This window comes from Lipotes vexillifer, unplaced genomic scaffold, assembly GCF_000442215.2.
Source record: "Lipotes vexillifer unplaced genomic scaffold, Lipotes_vexillifer_v1.1 scaffold7, whole genome shotgun sequence".
NCBI lineage: Eukaryota > Metazoa > Chordata > Mammalia > Artiodactyla > Lipotidae > Lipotes > Lipotes vexillifer.
This window is the reverse complement of record NW_006792683.1, coordinates 6100717-6121714: the sequence shown is the minus strand read 5'-3', so window position 1 is coordinate 6121714 and position 20998 is coordinate 6100717. Positions and strand designations below refer to the sequence as shown.

Here is a 20998-nt window from a genome sequence, read left to right as displayed (position 1 = left end):
TTATAGTTTTTGTGAGTATGTTTTTCTACCATGCCTTTATTTTTTTTTAATTTATTTAGTTTTTGGCTGCGTTGTGTCTTTGTTGCTGTGCGTGGGCTTTCTCTAGTTGCAGTGGGCAGGGGCCACTCCTCGTTGCAACACACAGGCTTCTCACTGCGGTGGCTTCTCGTTGCAGAGCACAGGCTCTAGGTGCGCAGGCTTCAGTAGTTGTGGCATGCAGGCTTCAGTAGTTGTGGCTCACGGGCTCTAGAGCACAGGCTCAGTAGTTGTGGCACACTGGCTTAGTTGCTCCACAGCATGTGGGATCTTCCTGGCCCAGGGCTCGAACCTGTGTCCTCTGCATTGGTAGGTGGATTCTTAACCACTGCACCACCAGGGAAGCCCCAATGCCTTTATTTTTTGTAGGGATGTTTTTTCCCCTATATCTTTTTTAATGTAAAAACTTTGTATTGGATTTGATTATGATTCTTTTTCTTGGTCATTGTTATGTGAAAATAGTTTTAGAAGGAATGACTCTAAAAATTCCTCTTCTGTTAGGACTCTGTGCTTTCACTGCCAAGGGACCAGGTTCAATCCCTGGTCGGGGAACTGAGATCCCACGAGCTGCACAGTGTGGCTAAAAAAAAGAAAGAAATGATAAATATATAGATATACTTTCTGAGTTCTCCAGGACCTGTTTTTCTCCTCAACTTTTATCTGAACTTTTTCTTTCCTGTATCTGTCAGCTCTACTCTACTGTGTATTTGAAATCTTCCCAGAACTTGCTCCATGGTGTAGGGCTTTGTCCTTTGAATGAGCTTTGAAAGTCCATTACGCTCAGGTGTTCCAGTCACAAACTCCTGTCACCCTTGAGTATATAAAACTCTTTCCAGTTTCAGTTGCTATTCTCAGAATGGCTTGCCTCACTCTGCAGTGAGGAGCTGTTAATAGTTTTGGGGATTCTTCTCTACTCAGATCTGGCAGATGCTTTGTTATTTTTCTCTGCTTTCTCATCCAATACCATATAGGTCTTAGAGTTGTTGTTAGTTTATCCATGTTAACATGTATTTTTGGATTCATGGAGATGTGTATCTTGTTACAGAGTGCTGTGCATATTGACTTTGGATTTTGGTTATGCTGTCCTGGTTCTACATGTCTTTATGGAAGGATTTGGAAAAATTGTAAAACTATACCACTGCCACCACCTTATTCCCAAAATTCTGCCTCATGTTATTTTGTTCCCAGTGTGGTGAAAGGCAAATTCAGCATTCTTCTAAACCTAATGTAATTTTAGCAGATTTTATTGACATTGAATTTACTGGAATTATTTGAATTACTATAATTTTTAGGGTAGATATTATATTGTGAACTAATACTCATCAACTAGGCAAAGATAGGCTTCTATTGTCCTTCAAAGTTTAGTACATTTTAGGGCAGTAGTTGCACCTTTGCACATACTATTGTTAACTTCCTTAAATTGAGTAGTTATATTCAAGAAAGAAATCCTTATAAAATTTTGGTTACATTAAACACATGCCCATCTGCAAAGAGAATAATGCAGTGATATGCAGTCTCTGTTTCTTCCAAAGCTAAGGATTCATGTACGACTACAATAAGGAAAGAATGAATTTGAAATAATTATTTACTGAGTATCATCTTTGTATACTCAGAATTTCACTGGGGTCGGTCTAAATTCTTTTATTCCTTTTTTAAATTTAATTATTTTATTTTATTTTTATAAATTTATTTTTATTTATTTATTTTTGGCTACACTGGGTTTTCGTTGCTGTGCATGGGCTTTCTCTAGTTGCGGTGAGCAGGGGCTACTCTTTGTTGCGGTACGCAGGCTTCTTATTGCAGTATCTTCTCTTGTTGCAGAGCACAGGCTTTAGGCACGTGGGCTTCAGTAGTTGCAGCATGTGGCTCACGGGCTCTAGAGTGCAGGCTCAGTAGTTGTGGCGCACGGGCTTAGTTGCTCCGCGGCCTGTGGGATCTTCCCAGACCAGGGCTCGAACCCGTGTCCCCTGCATTGGCAGGGGGGGGTTTTAACCCACCCCCCCCCCCGGAGGCCCCCTTTTTTTTTTTTTTTTTTTTTTTTTTTTTAAATTCCACAAATATTCATGGAGCACCCACAATGTTCCAAGCACCATACTGGACCTTAGAGATAAGATTATATACAAACAGGAAACAAGAATCTCTGACAAAATCATACCTGCATAGATTACAATAGACTGTGCAGAAGTACCAGTTGGTATTAGAAGGAGGAATGAGAGTAATAAAGATATTTTGGAGGTCTTGGTTTGGAGTTGGGTTTTTATGAAAGCAAATGTGAACTTAGGAGGAGCAACCCAGATAGAGAGGGGGCATCTACAAATACCAGGAATTAAAATCAGTTATATTAATATAATGATGAACAAATGATTTGGAAAGAGTCAAAGAAATATAGGAGAATGAAGAATTGAAGTACAGAAGGTTAATTGGCCACTTAGTTGAAGGCTATAAATGATAGGCTGAAGAATTTATTTATCTCCCATGAAAATCAACAGAAACAACATTCTGGATTCTTGAAATGATTTTCTGAATTATAGTCTTTCCATCTGTATAGAAAGTATGGGTTAGTAATGGTCTGGTAGAGTCTAGGGCCTTGAATTGGAGTAATGGCTGTGGAAATGAAAACAGCATTCCTAAGGTTCCATCTTTATCAATCTTTTCTTAGTTAATCCTTCTCGGAGAACTCTTTCACTCAATAGATGCTGCTGTCTAAAACTGATGACTCCTAGTCTGAATCCTTAAGCCAGATCACAGTCCTGATGTTCAGAACTTTTAATCCAATTGCTTCTAGGGGTTTGTAACTGGCCTCCCTGCCTATAGCCTCTTTATGGTGCCATATTGATCTTTCTCCACGACTTGGTCTTTTTAGTACCTTGTTTGAGTTCTTTCAGAAGCTGTTTATTGCTTTAAAGATAAAAATCAAATCTTTCACTTAACATATAAACCCCTTTATGATGAGCTTCCCTACTCCATCGCTCCAGAATTTTTCATATCATACTTCCTATTCCCTTTCCTTTGCACATCCTCATTCCCTTTCTTCACCTGGCTTATGCCTCTTTATCTGCTATTCAGGCATTATCTCCAGGAGCCCTTCCCAGAGTCTTACCTCTCTTTGTGTATTTCATGCCCCCACCTGCCTAGGGTGGCTACTTCTCCTATATGCCCCTTGGTAGGGAGAATTGAATGGGGAAGGAGCAAGTTAGGATTCCATGAGGAGGAGAGAAGTTAGCAATGAAGTTCACAGTAGCATTAAGCTGTATTTATACCTTGAAAATAATGACAGGCCAAAACAGAGGTGCTGGACCATGGCGGCAGGTCAGAGTCACCTGGGAGCTTTTAGGGGAAGAAATGTGCTGCTGGGCCTTATTCCAGACTATGTGAAAGTGGGGTGATGGGAATGAGGGTGGATGACATTGGGACCTAGGAACATCTGGGGAGGAGGGAATTTGTTTGGTTTTTTGTTTGTTTGTTTTTAAGATGTCCAGGTGATGCTTACTTATAGCCAGGGTTGAAAACTACTGAGTTAGAGTATGGTGTTCTTAAACTTATCCTTCCCCCAAAAATAGATACTGTGTCAACTCCCCAACCCCTGTTTTTTGCGTGGGCTTTCATCTAAGTACAATAGTTAGTATGTAATAAGCTAAATGTAATCAGTTTGTATGATCATTTAATGCCTGTTGCTGAAAATCATTCACTTTATTTACCTCTGTATTTCATAGCCATCTGTTTGATGAGTGAACAGATAAGTAATATTGGTCAAATAAATGAAATAAGACCTTGGACTTGGGTAAGGATGTAACATGAGCATTGTGTTATGTATTTTGACTTAGGATATCTTATATGAAGAATTTAGTATTAATGTTAATTGAATTATCATGTGATGCATCATTGGCTATGAAGCTGTGATTGCTTATCAAATTTGTCTCTAAGTAAAATTTCAGCACTGTCTTTTATCAGGTTGTCTTACTACTGTGGTATGTATAAGTTTATTCATTTTAAAAAGAACACAGTATTTGTTTTCCAAAGGTGTTTCTCAGCTCTGTTTCTTAGCAGCCATAACCTTGCCTTTTTCTTCTGATAGGAAGAGTCAAAAGTGACTGTTTACTTTATTAATGTGAAATAATACTGGGATGAGTAATACTGAGTCATTTTTATGACTGAAGTTCTTTAACTCTGATAGTCAGTGATCAAAAACAAACCAAAACACTTCAGAAGAAATCTTTTAAAATATATGAATGGTTCGTTCTCTTTCTCAACGTTCAGATTTGGGGATCTCATTTTCTTAAAAGTTAAATAGCCCATTGAAGTGTTATATTTTGAGTATTGCTGTACTGTGCAATTTTAGATTAAACCTAATACTAAATTATGTATTTTATTCCTTAATAACTATGACAGGTAATTGGTTATTTTCCTGGGGCACAGATTTGAAAAGTTTGAAGCTAGCTGGCACACAAAAGCTGGTGACTTAACTTATGAATAAGGCTACCTTACCGCCCTTCACTTTGCATTTTGATATAACTTGTGATCTCTACTGGTTGCCCTGTAAAATAATAAAACATTGTTTCTCTGTGACAAAAGTCCAGAAAATAAAGCCAACTGCTGGTACAGGTGATAAAAGCTAAGAGAAACCAAAGGTATATCAAAATGGTTCCTCTTAACTTAAAATATAAAAATTAAATATAAAACAGTTATTCCTGATAATGCTTTAAAAAGCCATTAATCCAGAGCTATTTATCCTTAAACTTAATCATTCCTAGATAGCTATGAATCATTCCTAGACTGCTATGTGCATCTAAATACTTTTGTGTGCTTTTTAATTGTAAAAGTAACACACAAATGCATTGTCCTTATACAAAAGTAAAACAACTTTTTCAAGTCCCCTCTTATCACCTCCATTCTCTGAGGCAACCAGTTATTATTTTATGTGTTCCAGGTCCTTTTCTGTTTATTTACCTACTTTCACACAGTGTGTATAATGGTGACATATATATGATTATCCTGTACTTATGCTATAGCTTGCTTTTGCTATTTATATCTTATCAATACATATAGGGCTACCTCGTGCTTTTTTTTTTTAATAGTATTCCATAGTATTAAAGTACCATAGTCTACTTAACCAGTCCTTTAAGAATGGCCCTTTAGTATATTTTTTTTTTCTTTCCACACTAAAAATAATGCTTAATGTACCTCTTCCTTGTGCACAAAGGAGGGACCATGCTTATGTCTCTAATACAGTTACCCAGAAGTGGAATTGCTGGGTTGCAAATTTCAGTTTTTGATAATACTGTTCATTTGCCTTCCAGAAAATTTGATAGATTTTCACTTCTCCATCAGTCTATGATAATAAACATATCCCTATACTCTTGTTAGCCCTGGATTTTATTAATATTTAAAGCCTTTTTCCAATTGTTGTGATAGACAACCAGATAGAAAATTAATAAGGAAATAGAGAACTTGAACACCACCATAAACCAGTTGGACCTAACAGACAAATACAGAACCTCTTACTTCAAAACAGCGGAATATATATTTTTCTCAGGTGCACATAGAGCATTCTCCCAGATAGACCATATTTTAGGCCACAAAACAAGTCTTAATAAATTTGAAAAGATAGAAATTATACAAAGTACTATTCCAATCACAGTGGAATGAAACTAGAAATCAGTAACAGAAGGAAAACTGGAAGAATCACAAGTAAGTAAAAATTAAACAACATACTAGTAAACAGCTGATGGGTCAGAGATGAAATCACAAGGGAAATTAGAAAAGACCTTGAGACAAATGAAAATGAAAGCAAAATATACCAAAACTAATGGGATGTAGCAAAAGCAGTGCTAAGAGAGAAATATATAGCTATGAATGCTCACATTAAAAAGAAAGAAAGAGGGTCTTCTCTGGTGGCGCAGCGGTTGGGAGCCCACCTGCCGATGCAGGGGACACGGGTTCGTGCCCTGGTCTGGGAAGATCCCACATGCCACGGAGCGGCTGGGCCCGTGAGCCATGGCCGCTGAGCCTGCGCGTCCGGAGCCTGTTGCTTCGCAACGGGAGAGGCCACAACAGTGAGAGGCCCGTGTATCGCAAAAAAAAAAAAAAAAAAAAAGAACTCAAATCAACAACCTAACCTCACACTTTAAGGAACCAGAAAAAGACAGAAAAGCTAAACTCAAAGCTAGCAGAAGGAAGGAAATAATAAAGATTAGAGTAGACTTAAATAAAATAGGGAATAGAACAGTCAAGAGAGAAATTGAGAAAAATCGATGAAACTAAAATGTGTTTCTTTGAAAAGATCAGAATTGACAAACCTTTAGGTAAATTGACTAAGGAAAAAAAGACAAGACTCAAATTACTAAAATCTAGAAATGAAAGTGGAGATATTACTACCAATTTACAGGACTAAAAAGGATTACAAGAGTACTGTGAACAATTGTACACTAATAGAATGGATAACCTAGATGAAGTGGACAAATTTCTAGAAACACACAACCTACCAACCTACCTAATCTAAAGATTAATATTTAATTCAGCATTGTAAAATTTTCTTGTTTTTTAGTTTATTTTCATTCTTTTATTCTCTGGTCTCTGCTTCTAAAACTCCTATTCAGAAGATTTTGGAATATCTGGAACATATTGAATTACTTTATTACTCTCTTTTATTCTTCCATTTTTTCTTTCTTTTTTTTTTTTAATTCTTCCATCTCTTAGTCTTTTGTGTTATTTTCTGGGAGAATTCCTTAATGTGCTAATTTCTCATTAGTGTCTGTTCTGCTATTTAGCCTAACTACTGACATTTTTATTTTGACAATTTTTTTTTAATTTCCACAATCTCTAGTTCTTTGTTTTCTCATAATAGTCTTTTTTTTATTAATATATTTTCTCTATTAGTTTTCTGGGGATATTAATTATATTTCTTTTAACATCTCCTATTTTCTCTACTAACTAATATAAAATAAGCCATAAATCAGATGAAATTATGCTACGGCCAGTGAAGCTTGTTTAGAAGTTATGAACTCTAACTTTTGGACTTACCAGTTGTGTGTTACTAGTTGTTTGACTGTGTAACTTATATAGCCATTCTAAGCCTCTGTTATCTGTACTTAAAGATAAAATTTTAATCTCAAACTTCATTCGTAGCTCTTCTCCACTCCCCAGCATATTCGGTCTTCATTCATTCATTCACTCATTCATTTCTATCAATATATTTTGGAGCTCCTACTATGTGCCAAACACAGAGAGCAAAACAGTCTTTGCCCTCGTGAAGCTTACATCCTATTGGGGGCATAGATTATAGCTGTCTGCGACTCTAGAAATTTGTGGGGGAGACATGTATTCTACTCTTTGAATACCTCTCCTCACCTCCTTAATACCCAGTCTCCTCCAGGATGTTAGGCAGGGAGAAAGGACTGGAAATAAGATAGTCACCTTACTGGATGAGATTACAATCCTTTTCATTGTTGGCTGTAACTTCTGTTCTAAATTTCCCTCTATGGGATCAATGAGAATGAGTGATAGCTAATGAGAAATCCATTCTGTGAAACTCCCCTAGGTATTGGTAGTCTCTTGCAAGATTTAGCCACATCTTTTTGATGACCTTAGCAAGCATCATACCAACAGCCCTTCCAGTGCATGCTACCATCCCAGGGTAGGGTCTGCCTACCCTGATGCAACCATGCCAGTAAGACCATCTCCCCAGTCTCTTCTCTGTTCCTCATACTGGTAGAACCAGAAACTCATGTGGAGTCAGTGCCATATTGGCCCTCTCTGCTCTTGAGAGTCCCTAAAGGAAGGAGGGCTTGAGGAGAAGAGAGAATAATCTCTTTCCATGAAAAGTGCAGGCCCCCAAAGACCAACAGCTTTATTTCTCAGGCCTTTTCTTATTTTGGTGGGATAGTCCCAGGGAGAGACCTGCTGATATGCACGAGATAAATCATCCTCTTTACCTAGTGCCTCCAGGATACTAGCACCTCTGTACTCGATAAACATTAACATGAGACAGGGATTCTCCCACTGTGCACACTCCGAAGGTCCATCTGCATGCCTCTTCTCCAAAAGATTTTGTCTCAATCTTTCTGATTTTGCTCCTTCCAAGTCCCTGGCCAATCAGCCAGACCATTCACCACTTCTCAGGGGCCTGTATGGATCAGTACTTCATGCCTTTTCTCCCTCTGTATAAAGTGAACAGCCACGTGTGCTGCCTACAGCTCTACCCACTGGAGGTATTTCCCTTTACCATCCCTAAATGGGTCTGTAATGGTGCTCAAAACAACAGATGAAGCTAATCCACCTGTCAACTAGGGCCAAGTTTTTCTCCTCTGTTAGTTGATTATTGAGAACCCCACCCCACCCCCACCAACAGATGAGGAGTTGAAGGGGAAATTTCAGTGTAATGTACCGGGTAACATGGCAATCTGTTCATTACTTATGCCCTTTGGACTGGCTCAGGCCTGATTCCAAATAGACCATTTCCATGGTACCTGGCCAATCCTGTGACTCGGTTGGTATACTTGGCCTTGTTCATTTGGGGCGGCTCTAATTGCATTAGTCACGTGATGTAACGTGGGCAGGTCCTCAGTCTTTACTAGGGCTGCTAGCACACCAGGAGCTGCTGTTCAAACAGCAAGTGGTTTCCTGCCATGGAAAGCATACCTAGCTTCAGAACCCTAGGAATCTGCATTGAATTTTCTCTTCCTGGCCTTGCCAAAGACGTCACACAGCATCTTTGTCTACCATAGACATCTCAAGCTTGGTCAGATACACTGGCTCACATGGCCTGCAGGGCACCTGACACCCAGCCTGGACCTGCTACAGTGGCCTCTCTTGCTCTGGATCCTACTCAGAACTGTGAGCGTTTCAGATTACCTCATTAATGGGTCAGAGCAGAATTTCCAAGTGCAGTATCTGCTCACTTCAACCTAGTGCCGTGCCTCTTTCTTAGTGCTGGGATGCAAGGTGCAACAATTTGACCTTTACCTAGGAGGGGAGATCCCAGAAAGCCTCAGGCCATTGGACCTATTAAAATTTTTCTAATATGGCAGCCCTTGAATTTTCTTGGCATGCATTTGACTTCCTAGACTGTCCAGAATACTTGCCATTTCCCATTCACCACATCCTGTTAGTATGATGTCATCAGTATTCTAGACTAACATGATGCTCTATGGGATGTCAAGGTCCTTGTGGACTCTGTGACAGAGAACAAAAATGTTAACAGCCTCAGGACATAAAATGTAGAGTGCTGTCTTTACCACATACGTTTGCTCCTTACTAATGGTTATTGAAAAGAACACACAGGCTAGATTAATAGCTGTATACCAAATACTAGAGATGTGTTGATCTGTCCCAGTAAAGGTTCTACATCTTGCACAACAGCTGAGATTAAAGCTACCACTTAAGTTTTCAGTGGTCCACTGTTAACCATCACAGTCCATCTCGCTGCAGGAGGCACACAGATCAACTGAATGGAGATACAGTAGAGCCTACCACTCCTACCTGCTGTAATTCTGATGACCATCTCTGCATTTTCTCTCGGTGTGCAATATTGCTTCGGTTTATTACCTTGGCCCAGGTGTAGGGGGTGAAATTTCAGGGGCTCCCACTTGGCCTTTCCCTCTGTAAGGACTCTGAGAACTTGAAGGTTACCACCTGCTTTTTCAGGCTTTTAAAGCAATTAACAAAAGCCAGCCAACTCTGCAATCCTTACAGTTACTATTGCCCCCATGTTGTTCATTTGTCACCACTGCTACATATGTCATTGCTTCACTGCTCCATCTGTACCCAATTCATATCTTGGTCCTTATCACCATTTTATCAATGAGTGACCAGTTCCAGAATCACATCCGGTGTGTCTAATCTCTAGGGCCAGTCTCAGTGTCAGTGTCTTAGCCGGTGTTCCCTCCAGAAATCAGAGCCTGAGATGTGAGATAATTGACAGGTAGTCTGTTTTCAGGTGTGGTGCCAGGGAACAAGGGGGCAGCTCATGCAAGCGTCTAATTATGGGACCTTCTACAGAGCCATGTAAAATGTACCACACAGTTGTCTTCTGAAGGGTCTGAAGAGGGGCTTTTATCCACTAGCTCCTGTGCTACATTAGTCAGTGGCTGTCCCATGGGGTGTTAATCCCTCCAGGCTACACGTGTAAATGCCACACTCGGCATCCGAGAAGCCCAGGGTGGAAAGCAAGAGGGGCGCAGCTGAGGCCAGGACCTGTTGGAGGCGGAGCTGGTTGCTTCAGCAACAACTGGAGTAAGAAATGGGCTGAGAAAACTGGAGGCCGGCGCGAGACAGTGTTGTTGGTCGTCAGGTTTTGACCTTAGCTGAGTTTCGGGGAAAAAAGGCAGAAAATCCCACTCAACGTTTTGTTACATAAGTATAAGCGATCTTTACATGATACTGGAAGATCCCTGTGTTGAAATAAAAAGTCACCACTAACAGCACCAATACCCAATTTTACTTGCTGCTCGTATTATCATTGCAAAAAGAACCGTGGTTTTGATAACACCAAGCTTCTTAGTCTTTCTAATAGTATAAACTGATCTGAGTTGATCTTTTCCCAAAGTAAATTCTTAGTAAAGCTTACTCAAATTTTAATCCAAATGACTTTTAAGAACTCACATCCACGTACAACTTCATTACTAATTTCTTTCATACTCATCCAAATGTAACTGCCTGTTTTGGTGTTGTTTTTAAACTCATTACTAGATATTTTAGAACTCTCATTCCTCAGAAGTTCCATCTTGTTAATATTTCAATCAGTGTTTCCTTTTTTAGTAAGATTTGAAATTCTGTTTTTAACTAACCTATTTTTAGTGAGATACATAGTAGTTATTTGTAATCTTGAACTCTAGAGTTTTAAAGTGGAACATCGTTTTTTTATATTTAGAAAAAGTCCTTAAAATATTTCTTGTGAACTGTGGAATCTTTTTATACACTTGTACGATTTTAAAATATATGTTTAATTTATCAATATAAAACATGAGAGCTACACAGGGCTAAAGATAAAAATTTTACTATCAATATAAGGTCCTTACAAACATAAAGTGGAAAAAAGTAGGTTGACAATTGCATTTCACAATGTCCCTTGTAGAGGGCAGCAGAGAGCTAGATTTTTGTTTTTTCTTTACCCATAATAAGGCTTTCCTAGCCTAAGTTCCAGTTGCTTGTTATTGTTCCAGACAAAAGTAAATAAAAACAAATATCTATACCAAAAAAAGTAATGATTATTCTTCAGCTTTAATTTATTTCTAAATTCCAGAATTCTAATTTCACATTAAAAGGAGAAAAACGGTAAGTAGGGTAATAGTTCTTTTTCTGTAGAGAAGGGAAACATCTTTCTCTTTACCTTATTCAAATTTTAGGAAAGGAAGCATTGAAGGCTCCATACAAACAGAAGAACAGAGGCTATAACTAAACCTGGTTTTTGGAAAACAGTAATTTTATCAAAAACTTGATTTCTTAAACAAAGCTGCATTATTATTTTTAGATAACACAGTTATGTTTTTAAGTTTATAAACTCTAGATTTTCTACACAAAGAAAAGACACTCGACCAATCTGTGTTTCAATTGTAGAAAGTCATATAAATAATTGCTATTAATAACATGATCAGTAAAGTAAACCATTGATTGAAATAGGATCTCTTCTAAAACTTAAGCAGCTGGAACTATTTTGTTACTATCTTTTTATTTACCTGCCTATAATACAGGTAATCTCTCTACTGTGGTTTTATGCTTTCCTTCTCTATAAAATGTTGGCAGTTATTTAGCAAAACTAGCCTGGGACTAGGAGATTGGGTTTTAAACCCAGCTCTGCTCCTAACTCGTAGAAGGACAACTAGCAGTGCCTGAGCACTGAGCTGTACAGACCGGTGCTGAAGGTGGTACACGGATTGTCTCACGGGGAAGAGATGTTGCAGCCACAGTTGAGAAGACCAGATTCAAACCTGTCCAGCCACTGATGACCCATGCAACTTGGGACAAGTTTCTTAAACTTTCTGAGTTTCCTCCATCTGTAAAATGAAGGTAATAATACATACTTCATAAAGTTGGTTGAATAAGATAATATACATAAAGCTCCTGGCACAGAATAAGGACTCACATTTCCTTTTTCTTTTTCCTCACTATCCAGTTTCCTCCTAAGAAAACTGAGGAGGATGAATTAATGATCACAAAGGACCTTTTCAGCCCTCGTATTTTATAGAGCATTGTTAGAGTCAAGATTCTCTCAGGCTCATGGCTCAGAGTGCTAACTGAACATCCCTTGTCCATTGTTGCTTTTATAGATGCTGTCTACAGTTGTCTGAATTATATTTAGACCACAAACCTGAACATCCAAAATGAAACTAAGATTTTAGGTTTGGTGAGCTGGGATTTTTCTGCTGGGACTATTCACTATTAGACCCTACTTGGCTTTTGCAGGCTATTTCTGCATTTAAGACTTATACCTTTACCCTTCGGATGGATCCTTACTGAAGGAGAGAAATGAGAGATACCCTTTCCCCTCGTTACCTTGGCCTTACCTCTATCAGAACTAAATAGAAAAACATAGTTTGGAGAAGGACATCAGGTAAGAGACCATGAGAATGCCCTAGCAACTTCTTTCCTCACTCCCACTCTGCATAAGTCCTTTATTCCCTTATGAAACTAAGTAGCCATAAAGTATTGGCCTTACTTGCAACCGTCTTTTAACTGATGAAACTAACTGAACCAGACTACTGGGTTCTTATTAACTCTGAGGGCTTAAGCAGATCAGTGTTCTTACCTGTAAAATTACGGAACTGGATTCCATGATCTCTAAGGTGCTTCCAATTTAATGCTGTATAGCATAGAACTACCTACCACAAACAGCCTCTCAAGGCCAACTGCATCACACATGTTGCCCAGGTGTGACCTGGTAATAAAGAATAGTTGATGAAATATAACCAATCACCATTACTTTTTTCAAAAGTCTAAAAGCAGAAAGACAAATTAAGAACATCATCCCAAATGCAAAACACATTGGTGTTTATGTAAGGGCAGTGTTCTTTCTTCCTGCAAGAAGTAACACTGTCCTGCGAACCGTAGTAAGTTGTTTTTTATAGATTATTTGTCATTATAGTCTATGCCCACTATTACTCTGCTCTATTCACTCTTCAAACCTTTGTGGTTTCTCTTTTGTCTTTATTCTGCTGAACTAGCACACTTGAGGTCTTCATTAAACTTGTAATCACTAAATCCATTAATCTTTTCTTACCCATCTTAATCTTTTTGCCATAACTAACACCTTTTCTTCCCTTGGCATCTCTCCAAAGCTAGATCCTTGGGCCTCTTTTTTGTCCAGATTTTCTCCCCCAGGCATCTCATTCACTTCCAAAGCTTCAACTCTGATCCCTGTGTCTCCGACTCCCCAGTCTAAATCCACTGTCTGACCTCTTCAACTCCTTGTCCAACATTTCCAGGTTCTAGCTCAATAGTTTTATTTTCATGTTTTTCCACCACTGAAGACTCAGTATATCTAAAATGAAACCCAGAATTTTCTTTCTAAGCTTATTCCTCTGTATTTCTTTATTTGCATTAACAGTTACCCTTCCTAACTTTACAGTCGTTGGCATCTTTGACTTCTTGCATATATCCTTTTCCTTTCCCACTGGTCCTACCTTAGGCAAAGTTCTTGATCCCTGACTGTGATTTTTGCATTATGGTTCCAGCCATCTTTCAAGCCATCTTAAACACCACCTTACAACATACCTCTCATTATCTCTCTCACGTGCTCAGTAAAACCCTCTGCTCATCTGTCTACCCACAGCCTGAGACCTCAGGCTGTGAGTTTGATTTTCGTGCTTCTTTGGGAAAGCCTTGCACTTTTCCCTTGCTCAGACCTTTAAAAAAACATAACATGGCCTTCAAGGTACTGAAACAACATGTTGCAGCCTCTTCCCTAGTGTCTTTGCCACCCTCATCTCATCTGCCAGAAGTGGTTTCTTCTCCTGAACTCCTTGCTAGCTGTACAGCTTATTTTGGACTTGTCAAAAGCTGTCTTGCATTACTTATCTCTTCATGTGGCCTAGCTTTACACAATGGTCTGTTAGCGCTTTAGGAGCGTATATGAAACCTATTTTTTCTATCACCCATAGCATCTAGAATAGTGCCTTCTACATAGATTTCTCAGATTTCTCTGACCCTAATAAATCCTGAGAATAGAAATGTTTTTGCAAATTATCAGCATATCATTCCTAGTAGCATATGGTTAAGAGGAAATCCTACTTTTCGAAATAGAGTACAGTACTTACTGTTAAAGAAGAAAATCTGCTTTGTTGCAGGCCTACCAAACCAACAGAAGTAGGATTGCTTCATAGACGCAAGGCTTTGGACTAGAAATTGCACTTACGTAATATAAAAGCAAGGTCCCTGGATAATTAGGCTTTTCTTTAGTATATACATTATTTAACTCTGAATTACAATTTTCTTAAAGTTGTCAAGTTGTCTGTTCTAAATTATTTTCTAGGAAATAGGGTTTTATAGAAAAAGTATCCCTGTGTGCAGCTAAGTACTAAGAAAGGTAACCTAGATACGCAATTCATTTGTCTTTGGGAATGCTTTTTAAATCAGGAAAAGCCTTACAGTAACCCAGTTTCCTTTTCCCCTCTGGTCTCACTATAGAAATTCCAAACCTCTTGATAAAGAGCTTTCTCTGCCAGAGAAAGCGGAGAGGCCTAGGTGTGCCCCGCTGTCAGTTAAGGGCTGTCACGTGTCCCTCGGGTGCCCGCCCACTAGACCCGGCCCAGCCGGCCCTGCCCACAGAGCCTGGAGTGCTGCTGGCCTCTCGAGCGCCCGCAGAAGCCGCTACGCCGGAGACGCTGGGTGATGGCTGCGCGGGGCAGCTGAGTGCCCAGCCGAGCCGAGCTGAGCCGAGCCGGGCCGAGCCGGGAACTTCCCTGCAGGCTGCCGACTCCGGGAGGACTCGGGCTGGGGGCGTGAGGGTACTCGGAAAGCATGGTGGCGCACGATGAGGTCGGAGGTCTCCTACCTATTAAAAGGACTATACGAGTCCTCGATGTGAACAACCAGTCCTTCAGAGAGCAGGAGGTGAGACTTGAAAAGCCAAACGAAGGTTTCTAACTCCACGGAACTTTTACGATGTTTAACAATTTATTAACAGTATATTGTTAAACTTAACTTTTGATCTCACTGAGTATTAAAATGTATGACTTTGATTTACATGCAGGTTTGCAATGTGTTTAGGAACTATGCATAGCGTAGCTTGAGTGTACACAAACTTTTATACAAAAGAAAAACATTTTAAATGTATATGCTGTTCAGTTTGGTTAAATTGGTCACATTTCTGATGCTTAATACAGTTTTTTGTTTGGTTGGGGTTTCTTGGTTTTGGGGGGTTTTTGACCTGCATTTATTTATATTACCTAGTAAGTCTTAAGAACTGCTTTGTGGAGTAAGAGGAAAATAAGAATCCCTTCCTTGCGAGTTAGTGCTAGTGAACAAAATGCCATCTGACCTAGTGTTCATTTTTCTTTCCACATCTAATAAGTTCATTGTGTGTGACTTTGTTCTTGAGAAAGCAAAATGTGTTAAAATATTTAAGCCAACAAACCATTATTTAGGTGCTTCTGCCCTCCTTGCTTTAATTACCTAAGTCGTACTTTTTTAAAGTCTTTATGAACATTTATCAAAATAAGTGATTTTTATACCATTTTATTTAATTTTGATAGTTGACTTAATACTGTGTGGGCATTCTATTTATATAGCACACCACAATATATATACACTTCATGGTTATACTATATTATTATACTTATCTTCATTGGTGATGGTTTTGTGGTTGTATACATATATCAAAATTATCTAATTATACATTTTAAATATGTGCAATGTATTGTATATCTCAGTATAGCTGTGTATCATACATACGCACACCTTCTGGTAGTTAGAATAGCTGCCGTCTTTCAAAGGTATGCTTTTATTTGGTGTGATTTGGCTTTGTTTTTTGTTTTTCTATTTGTTTCGTTTTGGCTTTTGTTTATGTTTCTGTTTTCTCAAAAGTGGTCATCAGTGTAAATACTAAAACTGAACTAGACTTTTGAACTAGTCTTTTTGTTTGGTATCAGACACCGGCCATGTTCTGGCATACCTTTATTCCAGAGATTAAAAACACCAGGAATGTTGTCAGGTTTTTAGCAACACAGCCTTAAATAAATAACTAAATTTGACTATTTGTATTACTAAGAGGAAAGGGAAGACATCCTGTGAGATAACTCATCCTTATCTTTTTATAAATAACTTTTTCTTTTCATCCTTCTTAAAGTTCTTGCCAGGTAGAGGAGAAAATTATTTATCTAGTAACCCAAATGAGTAAACCCAGACACATGTTTTTTTTGTGTGTCTTGATTTGGTTGACTCTAGAAGAGACCCTCCTGGAATATATTCTCTTATGTGACATCATTAGGAGAAAAAAAAACGTTTTACAAAAAAACTGGGTTCACAACAGAATTTTTCCATGTTGTTGCTTTTATGTGCAAGGTACATTCCAGTAAAAGACTTGAAATTGATGTTAACAATTTTCTGTTTATAGATATCCAGAAAATATTTTAAGGCATAAAATCTGACTACAACTGGATTAGTAAAATAAATAGATTGATTAAAAACTCGGTCTCAAGTCATATTCCCTATAACAATGCATGTGATTGCCTGGCTAAACTAGATAGTGTGGTTAAAAGGTAACCTAAGTAAACAACATAAATGAATATTACAGTTCGTAAAGTGAACTCTAGCCCTGGTGAAAGGTTGCCTACAGTAGAAAAATTCCTTGAGCATGTAAAACTTGTTGGTGTTCTTTATCTATTCCCGTAAGTTTTCAGATTGTCTTTTGAGGAGGGTGTGTAGTTTCAGTATCTGTACTCGTTCTTTAAGCTTCTTGTATTTACCATAATGCTGTTAACAATGCTCCAAAACAAAAATAAACAACCACGGCAGCAAAACCATTATGAAAGCCTTATTCTGGGTGATGGTAAGATAGGTAGAGTCCTACTCCTCTCTTCCTTCTTTACCTCCAAACCCTGTACCTGCATTGTGTCTGCAAAGGGGCAGAGGTGGGTGGAATCCCAGCTCTCAAAACACCAAACCAAAATAAAGTGACCCATCTAGACCTCTAAAGAAAAACTGCTTTTGGTTGTAGCTCACATGAAACAAATTCTAACCTATAAAGAGACAATTTTTTGTCCCTACCCTATAGGTGACCTATGAATGCGTAGTTCATAACACTTTTCCACAAAAGTTGTTTGTATGATTTTTTCAAATGTATTTATCCTGAAATTCGTGAGCCATATTCAGTATTATGCCTTTACATTTCAGTCATACTTTTTGAGTTATTTAATTCATTAAAATTCTTCATACTTTTGAAATAAATATATATGCTAAAAGTTTGTGTTGTGTCTGCCAAACATTCATCACATATGAACTTTTAGTAAGGCAGGAAAGTTACTTTTGGATCTTAAAAGCCTGTGTGAAAAGTACAAGGTGTCCTCCCACCCCACCCCCTCCCCCATGTACTTACTGATTCAGCACTACTTTGGTACAGAGAGATTTAAGAGTATCATGCTGTACTGACTGAGCTAGCCAGGCGCTCTTACCAGACGTTTTAGATTAGATACAGCCCTGAGACTAACGTCTCTTTGTGAAGAAGTGAGATTATAATTATAGGTGGGTTTCTAAAGGACTGTGGAACATATTTAATAACAAAATACTGCTTATTAGCATTATATCCTGCCACCCTAAAGAGACAAAATCCACATTTCAGAGTTTTAGTTTCAGAAAGATGCTTTAGATATATTTATATTTAATTATCTAAATTCTGTAGTTTTTATTTTAAATATCACAGTTTTAAATTACCAGGAAATTAATAGTTGTACTGATCCAAAGATAAGAATTTTTTGATTTTATGTATTAAATTAGATATCAAAAATTCTTTTCCTTCCAGCTAAACTAACGTTTCCTTTCAAATCCACTGGGAAGAGCACCTTTCCAAAGACTTTTAAATTGAAATTAAATATTTTATGATTTACTAGGAAGTCAAATTGGTTATGATCTAAACAAGGAAGAGGAATTAACCTCTTTCCAAACTATGGAACAGAACTTTCTGACAACTGCTTTGTTTCTAGTTGGCGTTGGCATATCTTACTTTGTGAGGTAATTATATCCCCATTCAAACAGAAGCGTCTTTGTCCTGTCTTTACTCAAGAGAAAGGAATGCCTTCTGCCGCCTTCTGCCCATGCATGTGTCGCTTCAGTCTCGCACAGATGGGTCTGGTAAAGGCATCCTACACATGGCCTTGGCCACACAGTGTGTCATTTTACTACATATCCCGGAGGCTTCCTTTTCGGTTCATTTAACATTGGCACATTAGTGGCTTTATAGTCATAGTTTCACTTTGGAGTTAATTATTTTGGCGGGGGAGGGTTGGTCTACAGCACCACCTCTTAAGGACTCAGGGGCCTGAACTCTGTTGGTTGTCCACAAAGTCTCCTTACCTTAGTGGGTCACATTCCCTCCTCATATGTGTATATACCTTTAGGAGCTTTAATAAGTCTAACTGCTTCTTGGAATATTCAAATCATTTAAGTTTCTTTCCAGAGGATTTTAACCCTTTCTGCCACTTTACTTTTAAATTATTATTAGGGAATTATTTTTACTGACTTTCCTTGTCTCTTTTTTATGACCAATCAATTCTTTGGTCATATCAAATAATTCTTAGGAAAAAAAATTTTTTATCTCATTTTTAAGTGGTAATTTTTATATAATTTTTTATTGTATATCCTTCTGAAGTCTCATTAAAATCATTTTGTCAAGTATGCCACAATTGTCAAAGGCACCAAATACAAACAAATAATTATGCTCCATAGACATCATAAAGGATAGGCCTGTTCTGTGATCTGGCCTTCTTTATCTCAGTAGCTGTGTGAGTCACCTAATGGTATGCCTCCATTTTCCTAGCAGTAAAATTAGAGTAATAAAAAAATTTGTAAAATTTTGAGATCTTTGAATGATAAATGATGTTTGCTATACTATTATTATTTTAAAAACAATACATGTAAAATAATATGTCCTCTGAATTTGTATATATTTTTCCTTGAAGTTAATTAAATGTATGAAAGAGGATCTAATTATTTATAAATACCAACGTTTACATAGTAAGTGGAAATATTCCTAAGAAAGAATGTTAGTAATAGGTAAAACTTAGTATGCTCCAGGAACTGTTCAGAGCCCTTTAAACATACCTTAATCTTCATAACACCTTTATAAAAGAAGTTCTAATATTAACCCCATTTTACAGATGAGAAAACTGGGACCCAGGATGTTTCCTATCAAGTGTCCGAACCAGGATTTGGGCCCAGTCAGTCTGATTCCAGAGGCTGAGTGTCCTCTTAACCACTGTCCTAACTGTGCTAGAATACCTCCACAACAGGGACCTACCCCACTGTCTTTAGAGCTGACCCATTCCAATGTCAGATGTGTTCATTTAAAAGCTATTCTCTAACTGAAGTATTCAGGAGTAAAATGATAGAATGTCTGGGATTTGCTTTAAAATATTTCAGTAGAGGCAGAGATGAAACAAATTGTTATACTAAAAACCGTTGAAGCTGAGTGATAAATACATGAGGTCCATTATGCTATTCTCCCCTTTTGTGTATGTTTGAAATTTTTCTAAATAAGGAGGTGTTTTTTAAAAGTTACTCTCTATATTAAGCTAAAAGCTTCTAAAGGTTTTTAGAATCTAATTGTTTGTTTTAATTTTGGTTTTTTTTCTGTTTAATGATAGTATGTTATGTTCTCAGAGTGATGTTCAGATATTTGGCCTTTCTTATACCATTATTTAATAAATTACTGTTATTCATTAGTGTTCTTTGTATTTCAACAACGAAAAACAACATTCATTTTCAGAGTTCCATGTTTCTGCATTTTATACTGTACAAATATCTGGTTTTTGAGAGGGCTTAACTTTGTCCAAACTTGTTTGAAATCATTACACCTAAACACACATTTAGTATAACTTGTTTTTGTTTTCACAGGAGCCAAGCAATAAAAGAGTTCGACCTCTAGCTCGGGTCACATCCTTGGCAAATTTAATCTCTCCTGTAAGAAATGGAGCCGTCAGACGATTTGGTCAAACCATACAGGTAGGGACAAGTAATGTAGTGAGGGGACTTTTTATAGAAGCCTAAAATTTGCATTTTCTTTGAGTCATACAAACAGGTTTGTACTATTATACTTAAACATAACTTTCCTTTTTTGGAACATGCTGGTAAGGCATATTGTTGCCAGAACAATATTTATATAACCTCATTGTATTAGTTTGTATCTTATATCAAAGCAAGATCTTTGATAGTTTTTATTCCCAGAGAGAATTTTGACTGATAAATATTTTAGAATACTGCTAGATAGAAGCTTGGATAAATGATTGTTTTATGCATAGAGAAATTCTCAGAACTTTGCTTTTAATTTGTCTATTTTTTTTTAAGAAAAAAATAATAATTCCTGTAACCTTCAAACCTTCTTCTTGTTCACCTCTTTCTTTTCTTTTCAGTCATTTACCCTTCGTGGTGACAACAGATCCCCCGCTTCTGCCCAGAAGTTATCCAGCAGATCTACAGTCCCGGTGCCTGCCAAAAGGAGAAGCAGTGCCCTGTGGTCGGAGATGTTAGACGTCAGCATGAAGCAGTCTTTAACCTCCAGAGAGATCAAACGTCAGGAGGTGTGCCATGCTCAGTAGCAAGACCATGTGTACTGGCTTAAACTAAAAAAAATTGACCCTGATTCTTTTTTTTTTTTTTTTTTTTTTTTTTTTTTGATTATAATTGCTTTACAATGGTGTGTTAGTTTCTGCTTTATAGCAAAGTGAATCAGTTATACATGTACACATGTTCCCATATCTCTTCCCTCTCGTGTCTCCCTCCCTCCCACCCTCCCTATCCCACCCCTCCAGGCGGTCAC

At 37.9% G+C, this 20998-nt stretch overlaps 1 protein-coding gene across 2 annotated transcripts in view; it reads left to right on the top strand.

Moving 5' to 3' along the window:
• Window positions 1-20998, top strand: part of NET1 (neuroepithelial cell transforming 1) — a 50903-nt gene that overhangs the window by 24821 nt on the left and 5084 nt on the right. The window contains exons 1-3 of one of the 2 annotated variants that reach the window (XM_007465826.1): window positions 14989-15081; window positions 20077-20184; window positions 20592-20759. In XM_007465826.1, the coding sequence (XP_007465888.1) occupies window positions 14989-15081; window positions 20077-20184; window positions 20592-20759 (369 nt within the window). Of the gene's footprint in view, window positions 1-14988; window positions 15082-20076; window positions 20185-20591; window positions 20760-20998 lie in introns of those variants that run through there. The other variant, XM_007465825.1, reaches the window with a different exon arrangement.